The 9,767-nt window shown below is 38.9% G+C and overlaps 1 protein-coding gene across 2 annotated transcripts; it reads left to right on the top strand.

The window, feature by feature from the left end:
• The first annotated feature begins 566 nt into the window (after positions 1–566).
• Positions 567–8,209, top strand: LOC139118645 (brevican core protein-like). 2 transcript variants are annotated; one of them, XM_070682068.1, is made up of 5 exons: positions 567–820; positions 2,619–2,694; positions 4,812–5,099; positions 6,387–6,665; positions 8,067–8,209. In XM_070682068.1, exons 1-5 carry the CDS (start codon positions 764–766, stop codon positions 8,075–8,077), a joined length of 711 nt encoding a protein of 236 aa, XP_070538169.1. In that variant the 5' UTR covers positions 567–763; the 3' UTR covers positions 8,078–8,209. The 2 variants fall into 2 exon arrangements, with proteins under 2 accessions (XP_070538169.1, XP_070538176.1); XM_070682075.1 differs by having other exon boundaries at positions 668–820; positions 2,619–2,691.
• Positions 8,210–9,767: the final 1,558 nt, after the last annotated feature.

Here is a 9,767-nt window from a genome sequence, read left to right as displayed (position 1 = left end):
TTTTATGTATCTCCACAGGTTTAAATTTCCATTGGATATTCAGTTACAAATATTCACACTTACGCTATCGTCAGCTAGCTCTCTCTCTCTCTCTCTCTCTCTCTCTCTCTCTCTCTCTCTCTCTCTCTCTCTCTCTCTCTCTCTCTCTCTCTCTCTCTCTCTCTGAGTAATAAACGAGATGACATAGATATCATTAAAGAACGGCCCATACACAGTTATCACAGGGAAGACAAAATATCGCCAAGAAAATAACGTGACATAGAGAAATTGCCACGTTTCGTCACACAATATGATGCCACCGTATGCGTCGGTGAGTTATCTGTATCGTTGCGTCCGTTACATCCTGCACCGTACCATCTCAACATAATATCCAATACCGTTCTAATTTTCCCTGTGGGCCCACCCTATTTCTTGTGTCATCCTTGTTTTATTTATTACAGTATGTACCAGTTGCCTTGTGTCGCGTAATCCTGGTTTCGTTGATGCCCATAATCAAAACGTTATTGCCCAGCCCATATCGTGTATGTGATTCGCCAATTAAGTACAAATTAGGTCTGCCGTTGGCGATTTTATGGTCTCCGCGTAGCTCCACGCTATTTCCTGTTCTTAGTATCACATTTCGGTATAACTCTCTCCGATAGTTCTATCCGGGTACCTTTTCCTGGGCGCTGACAATGTATATAAGGGGGATGGTTACTCCAAAATTTTCATTCTGCTCGCGTCTCCCAGTTTAACTCAGCAAGACGAAAAACCACTGGTAGTCATGGCGTCCCGCATCGGATGTACTCTGTTCGTGTTGGTGCTGATCCACTGTGTACAAGTAAGTAATTGAATGTTCGAATTAGTTTTGAACGTTTCTTTACATTGCTACGTGAGCAATTAAACCGGCTAAATTTCAAAGTCGTATTCAGCGCGCTGTTATTTCGAGCAGGAGATCAAAACGGTATATTTCTATCTCATGGATGCCAAAATGTTCATGTGGCTTGCATATTCCCCTTCGCATTCTGACGCTATCTTAGCGAGTCTACGGTTTTCATACCACAAACAAGGGGAAATCAGTATGTATTTACTTCGCTGAATTATTCATGAGTTTCATAGCTCATGAGTTTCTAACCCATACATCCGGATTTATCATGTGATGTTATTTTTATAGCATTTTTTACGATTGTTTCTTCCTTCATACATTGATAACATATCCGCAAATGTTTTGTTCACAAATCTATGAAATTGAGGCCACAAAATGCCCGCAGGTGAACACTTCAGCTTTCCGAGTCGGTCATACTAATCCTTGTAAATCTGCATAAAGTCGACAGATACGTAAGCGCCAACGATGGATTCTGCCCGCATATTTAGAGTAGAGACATCGTTATAAGACTGCCTGTTTTCTATCTCGAGGAAATAAATGCTTAAAGTACGTTATCTAAGACTCTAATAATTATAAGCCTATGACTTTAATTTTTGTTCAGATTTTAAATACTCTTGTTCGTCTCATTTTAAGGAAGAACGCACCTCGGGGACAGAAATTCGGGCCTTCAAATTTTATCAATTTCCTTCTGACCTACCCCTTATGGGGGCTCATTTTGAAGCTCTTGGTGAAAGAAAAGTTTTCACTGTCTTAGTTTTTCGAAAATCGAAAATTTTATTTTTCCCATAGAGTTAACACAGGGATGGCGGCCATTTTGAATTTCAAATATCGAGAAATCGCAAGTTATTTGTCTCTCTAGTACCAAAGTTTGCACGGTGACCCCTGATTTTTATTCTTGCTTCGGTAAGAGAATGGTTGAAAGTTTCTCTGAGGAAAGTTCAAGCAAAAGTTTAAGCCTTTCACTTTCGAGGTGCATATTACCTTAAGCTAGCGCGAGCCGCATCAATTAATATGATGTCGCCCTCGTACCAAAGATTTTTTTCTGTGTACCTGTGGATCGCGTCTATCCGATGCCGTTAAAACGGAGATAAAATGCTAGCGATTTTCGGTGATACAACATTGTGTCTGATGTTGGTTTTACCTTTTTTGGAGATAACATACAATAGTTTTGTTCTTTTTCAAGGACCTAATGATTGAAAAATTATGCTGGTACACTTTTTTATAACGTATTTTGGGCATTTATTTCTTCGAGATCGGAACAAGTATAAAAGTCTGAGAGTCAAATAGAAATGCATGACTCTAACAGAACGAGGCATCTTCAGTGGAGTGGCCGGCGCTGCAACAAATTTCAGGGCAGTGCTATTCTCATTGCAGAGCTTCAACCTCGTTCCACAGATTTATCTTTCCTAGCCAAGAACGAGGTCATATCTCTAACTTGCTACACATTTTGCGAAACTACTGCAACGTCAATGTGGATACGCGGTACATACAAGAAACTTCACAAATGACAATAGCATACTCCGTGATATCACTAGCTCACGTGACACAAATTGTTACCAACCATTAAAATCGATTATTGGACTTTAAAATACTTTCCCTGACGACACCATATCTGATATGAGTTGTAGTTCAATGTTTGAAGCGATCCAGCCGATCGAGTACGGATTGCACAGAAGATAGAACTGGTAGATGACACAAATCTTCCATCACGAAAGAAACCCCACTATATTATGGTTTTGGTGTTGATTTTCAGGTCTTTGTTGAAGGCTATCCGTTTTGGGAGCGGTCTGTCGGAAGAAGACCAAACAACATTTCTCAGAAAAAAGGAGGTGAGGATAGACTTAATGTTAAAATTTTGCCTTTATCTCACTGACACGTCAATATACACTTTCACTCCATTGGAGCGTGAGCACTCGCGGTCCTATAGCTAATGCAGGTGACAAACAATGTGATGAACTATGAGACGGTTTCGGGTTAAATTTCACTGATTCGGCTCGAAAATACCGGTTTTGTATAGTTTAAGGAAGTTGGTTGTCGAAACTGCGCTCAAATGTCTTAATAATCGGTCCCTAACGTGAAACATAGACTTTGTTTTCTCTACGGTCTATGCACTAAACCCACTTGTTTTACCAGCATCGTATCGTAGGATGCGCCCTTTGGACAGATCAGTACAGGGCCTCAGAGGCTCAAATTCTCACGATAGCAAGCTTACCTGTAACTTTTGTTGATGAGCAGGTGATTTCAACGTCATTTAAACACATACAACTACTTGTGTTTGGATAGAAAAACACAGATGTCCAATCTAGAGACATGTTGTAAAGGAACTATCCACCGCTACATTGTTTGAACAACTGCAGGAAGAGTATTAAGAAATAAAAATGCACAATAAGAGTATCTCTCAATGTACCTGCTCTATTTTGGAAAGGGTATAATCGGAACCACACAATGTTACTTTGTTGTTGGTTTTTTTGGAGGAGGGGGGGGTGTTGTGGGTTGGTTTTTTTTTCTCCTTAAAATGGCCGAGAATCGTCGATGTCGTGGGGGATCTCCATTATTCATACTATTTGTTCCAACTGTTAAGCATATTGGGAAAAATTAAATATCGATTTTCCATTTTCCAAAATAGAGCATTGGGAAATACTCGTATTGTGCATTTTTCTTTCTTAATTCTAGTCTTGCAAGTTGTTCAAACAATGTAACGGTGAATAAAGTTTACAGCATGTCTCTAGATTGGACATCTGTGTTGTTCTATCCCAACACAAGTAGTTGTATGTGTTTAAATGCCATCAAAAACTGAACTGTTCACCAATATGATAACAGTCGGGTTTTAGTAGATGGAGTTATGATTCACCCACTTTATTTCGATCACATTACGCGTAAATAAGAAAGCGCGCACCTCCAACTGAAACAGAACAGAAAGATAATACAGTTTTCAATACTTTTTAGCATTCATTTCTGACAGTTTCATCTGCAAAACAGCAATTCACACGAGTAGAGAGACACAGAGACAGCCAGCAAAACCAATGTGTTACATGTATCATACCAGCACTACATATTCTGCATCTGTTTCAGCATGTGTTTTGAGGAAATCAATCCCAGTTTCATTAAATATAGTTGCATATCAGTTCACTGTATGGTTTATCTTTCATTGACAATCCTTGTCTCCATTAAGCAATGAAAGTAAAATATTTTACCAAGAAATGTTAAAACATGAAGATGATAGAATATAGCAAACTATTCCAAACTAGAGAAATATAAAGACATATCTTGTACCGGACATGATACCGCAATAAGAATCTGCTCCATTCGGGTGCCCCTGATCCTGTTCTGACAGCGTTCAGCCATATGTGTACCGCAGTACTGATCAACGCGAGTTTGTAATACTCTGCAGAAATTTCAATCATGATCATGAAAAAAACGAAATATTGTTACAGCTGTTAGATACTCAAGAGACAGGAATTATTTTTTTCCAAAACTGAACGACAAATACTGACCATCCTCCAATTTTTTGCACAAAAACTTGTTATCTCCCCTTGCTAATTAATTGCAAGTTACCCTTCCCTACTAGTATAAGGAGCCTCGTTTTCGCTGATGTTTCTCTGTACACTTTCAAGGTACCCTATACTGCTCTGTTAAAACAAAACAAAACAGAACAAAACCAAAAAACCCCAATAACAAAAAAAACCCAAACCCCACCCAATAATAGATTTCAGTGCACTGTTTTCAAATGTTAGTTTCTTTTCCCCACCTTCGTACAGGGATGACGACTACCCCAAGAGTCACGTATGATGTGAAATATCCCCAAATTGCATGAATGGTGAGCTCCCCTCACAGCGCAAATCCCTTTTTCAGTACAAGCCAAGAGAATCCCAATGCAATTTCATCGATTAAACAAAATTTCAGATTACATAAAATAACTTACGTCATCTCGTTATTTCCTCTTCAGATGTGAAGCTCTTTTCCGTACAAGGCTGTGACGGCCCAAGGTCATTGGACTACGCAGAAGCCATGGCAGAATGCAAACTGAGGTACGGCGCCACCATCGCCAGCTACATGCATTTGTACCAGGCTTGGAGGAAAGGCTACCAAAAGTGCGCCCCCAGTTGGCTGAATATGGGCACTGTTGGATATCCCATGCAGCGTAGATCAAGGCGTTGCGGTAACAGATACGGGATCGTTTCTCTGGGATTTAGAGACGTACGGGAAAAATATGACGTCTTCTGCTATCCAGATGGTGAGTGTTACTCATTTTTATTCGTTGAGGGCGTTGTTTAGTCGAGACTTTAAATACCTTTATTTTCGTGAAGGGTATCGCAATACTTAGTTATTCTCACACTTAAGTTATTTACACGATGGGTCTATGACTTATTAAAATGTGTTTACAAAATTACTATAAGAACTCGGTCCAACCTTCTTTACGAAAAAATATAAATTTCTATCGGATGTTGTATGATAAAATGGTACCCTAGGCTTATGATGATTTCTAATATTATATTTCATTACATTTCCCAGCTTATTCGATATGCAAGAGCATGCAGTTCATATGGTGATTTTGTAGAGGGACATGGCCATCTTTCTTACAAACTGTTAAATCAAGGTTACACCAAAGCAAGACTTGTCTCTACATTCAAACGCTTTTTTGGCAGGTATCGCAAGCTGGTAGATAAATACAATATCTCTCTTCGGCAAATGATCACTGATGGCATCGGTGACATGGGGCCTTAGTTAGTGACCACTACCTATCTGACTTACAGATTGATATATGGCGGGTGCCACATGTGGGGCAGGATGCGCTTACTATTTTCGAAACACCTGACATCACTTCTTGGTCTTTTGGCCAGAGGTCCATATATCTTTCTTTCATGAATTTGACTTTGTTTGTGTACCGTCTATTTAATGTCTGTTCTGTGCTGTTTTGTGTCTATGTTTACAACTATTGTCTTCCAAATTCTGACCTAGTGTCATTGGATTATGGATTGGTATGATTTTTAATATTATCCCGTGTTGGTCCAGTAGTCTGCAGTCTTGCAAGAAGCAAACGAAATTGTCGGCAATGAGGAGCCAATAAAACTGTCTCCATGCTCATCTTAAATGTTTTACTACAACTTTACCCTAACGCGTTCTCCGTGCTTCTACAGTCCTCCGTAAGGAGTCAACAACTCCCGCAAAGTTCAGAAAGTGCAAAAATATGTATTCTCGTTAGAAAACAAAATAAAAAACTCAAACTACCCCGCCTATTTGAAGTTAGTAATGGCTACAACCATGGTAATATTTTGTTAAAAGCGACACTTTTTTTAGTTTTGCTGGTGTTTCCAGTCATTTTGTGTTACTTACCGTTTAGAACACAAGCACTATAGTCATGTGAGATGAGTGCGTGTGTTCATCATAACTTTAAAAATGTTTGTAAACGAGCTGCAAAAGTTAACTTGAGTACGTTCTAGAAAAATTAGTAGGTCATTAACTGATCAGCTTTCTAACAAATTTTCAAATTGAGATTTATAATTGTAATTATTGTTTTCAGATGAAAGTGTCTATTTCGTGGAAGCCTGCAACGGTGCCATGACCTTCGACGAAGCCGAAGCCGAGTGTCAAAGGCAGGGCAACTCTATCGCCACCTACGACCAACTTGAGGAGGAATGGGAAGATGGCTACCAATATTGCAAACCTGGTTGGTTGGCTGATGAGCGTGTTGGCTACCCTGCGCATGACCAATCCGACGAATGTGGCGATGAGCCGGGAGTGGTGGACCTCGGTGTTCATGACAGGAGTGAACGTTATGGCGTCTTCTGTTACAGATCAGGTATGTTTGGCCGAATACAGACAGATTTGATTTTGAAAAAAAAAGCTTGTATATTGGTATTCAGAAGCTTGACACTGTCTTTGTTGAAAGTAGACTGTGAATAAAGCAAATACATTGCTATATTAACGCTCTGCGAGCTGCTAATGGCGCCAAAATCATAATTTTATCCGATAAAATATAAATTTATTTATTAATACTTTTATTGAGCGGCCGGATTACTTGTACCGTAATTTTCATCTAGGCTCAAGCAAAAAATTACATCTACAATGGAACATTAATCAATTTTCACATAATCTTTCAAGTCACATTTAAAGTTGTACAGGTAGATTGTTTAAAGTTCCCACGACGGGTTCATTGATCAAAAAGAAGATTAAACATAGATAAATATTCAAATAAAGCATTATTCGACCGCTTCGATGTTTGCCGAGTACGTTAAATTTTAGCGATTTTGTTATTGTGTTTTAAGACACAAGGTGAGCCTTCCATACAGGGCTGGTTGCAAAATAATCAAAACATTCCCGGTCGATGATAATACAAAAATGCCCTCCTAACTCTGTTAATCAATTATAACCTACTTCCTATCGAATCAAGGAATCATCAGTTCATGTGATTCAAGTGATGACCTCATAAACCAAATCGTAGCTTTCTCCGTGAGAAAGATAGAAATCTAAAACGTTAAAGCTAAAACCGCACGATTGCACATGAGTGCTTTATTCTGCGAAATATCAAATCACGTCTGCACCCGCACAACCCCCCCAAAAAAAACAAAAAAGCAAAACAACAAAACAAACAAACAAACAAAAACAAAACAAACCAAAAAACAAACTGTGGTGGCCTTAAAAGTCTCTACCTTTTGCCAGACCTTGCCAAAATATGGCGACTTGCTTTATTTTAATCATACGAAAATTTAAACTGACATGGTACAATAATTTGAATCACATATGAAATGAATATTCTTTCAAACAACCAAATTCAAACAAAAAACTATACAATGGATGTTTTTAGTTAGCGCATGTCATGATTTTGTAGGATATTGTGGTCCTAGTAGGTTTTCTTAAGTGGAAGCATCGTAGTGTGATATGAATAGAAACTGTTCGTGGGTGTGTGCCTCAGTCACTACTTGCTTGTCGAGTCACCTGTGGCAGCTGTGTAGGTTTCATACAGCGCCACCACTGGTGTAATGTGCACAAGTTAGTTCCACAATGCAGTGCGCCGCCAAGCAAGGGCAAATGCTAGGTGCCCCTGGCAAACCAAATTCAAAGCGTAGCAAACAAACAAAATTAACAAGAGTGTAAAAAAATTGACTTGTTTTGGCAAAAATTGTGACTATACAGTAAACGTTACACACGAAGGACACTGCCGAATGTTTATGAATCATCTTTGTCTTTGTTTCCGCTACAGATGACGATTGAAGACACCAAGCGAGCGAGAAGTGGTGCCGCTGTGCCGCACAGAAACGAAGATTTTTACTCTTGTATTTCCAGTATTCTACGTCGTCGTTTTTGAAACCTGAATGTTTGGTATATATCCATGACAACATCTTTGGTATATATCCATGACAACATCTTTCTATGGGAGTTATGAAAAAATAATTGAATTCTGTTTAATTTACACAGCAAAGAGCTGTTTTCTTTAATGATCATTTCTGACATTTTCTGACTGTAAATTTTCTTATATATGACTCCAATAAAAATTGAAAAATATCAGCTACGTTTCTTTCTGGTTTTTTGCCCCCAATTCCCCAAAGAAAACAAAAACCAAACGAAACACGAAAAGTCTGACGTTGAAAACTTTAGGAATGGAAATCTTATAAACCAAACTCTGGATTCATTATCGCCTTTTTGGATGAATTCATTGTCAACTGAAACTATAATAGAGGGGAGCAGTTTGGAAGCTGAAATCCCCATTTTTGAATAAATTACTCCTCATTTTGCCTCTCTTTGACGTTTTGTACGAAAGGTTCAATTTGTCAGTTTACATTTAGCTATTTTTACTCCAAAAATGACGATAGATAAATAATTCAAACAGGAATCTGATTCAAATCGGAATATGTAACACGGAAGAATTTATCGTCCTTATGTTTTATCAGTAAGTTTTTCCTGTGTGTTATTTCGATTCGTTTTATTATTGTCCTGGCTCAGAAAACGCAGCTGTCTGTGGTGGCGGGGTTGGCTGCATCTATGGGGTCATCAAAATATGTCCGCCGCGTGGCGGGGTTGACCTTTTGATGACCCGCACAGACACAGCCTTCCCCGCCACAGACAGCTGAGTTTTCACAGCTGTCATCGTCCATGTCCAAGGGATAATGCAGTTTTATTTAGTAGTACTGCCTTAGTTCGGTAAAAAAAAACAGATGAAAAATCCATTCGATGTATAACAGTCAGTCAACGCAAGCGCACTTTTATTCGCCACCCCCTACTCCGATCCCCGAGTTGCCTCGAGTTTGATTACATGGAAAGAAGCTTGTATTGGTGTATACGTATTTAGAAAGGTATATTGGTATATAAAGTTGAAAACGTTAAACCTAAAAATGAAGTCGTAGATGTGATTATACTTTAAAGTTGAGACACGTAATGGTTGCATAAAAAACGAAGAATCAAATATATGACAGCATACCGTGAATAACAGTTGTTATCACAATAACAACAGTCACGTGGCTAATGTCCCTTGCAGCTTACATAGTTACGAGTTGCTGTCTTTTGCTCAAAAGAATGAATGTATCTTTTGTTTTGTCGATATTTAACACCAGGTATTAACTACGATAACATTTTAGCTTAATCCATCATGCTCAGATCAGAACGCGCACACTATATCTTGAATTGAATCCGAAAATTTGTGAGCTGTGTCATTCAAGAGGGGCGTCGAACTTTGGGCGGTACCGTTTTGATGAAACCTAAAGCCTGAACCATATTTGGCTGCACTAAATTCCAGAAAATATGGCGTTGTCACATTTATTGAGAGTTTCGATGCAATGTTGTTGGACATCACGTTCAGTTGGCTTGGGAATATTGGTCTGAGGCGAGTTGTGGTAAGATCGCCATTTTGTCGATAACTTCCGGTTCAACACGATCCTAGAGTTGTTTGTTGGTCTTTGATCACAAT

This window comes from Ptychodera flava, chromosome 2, assembly GCF_041260155.1.
Source record: "Ptychodera flava strain L36383 chromosome 2, AS_Pfla_20210202, whole genome shotgun sequence".
Lineage (NCBI taxonomy): Eukaryota > Metazoa > Hemichordata > Enteropneusta > Ptychoderidae > Ptychodera > Ptychodera flava.
Note: the sequence above shows the minus strand (reverse complement) of the source record. Positions and strands in the feature narration are given on the sequence as shown.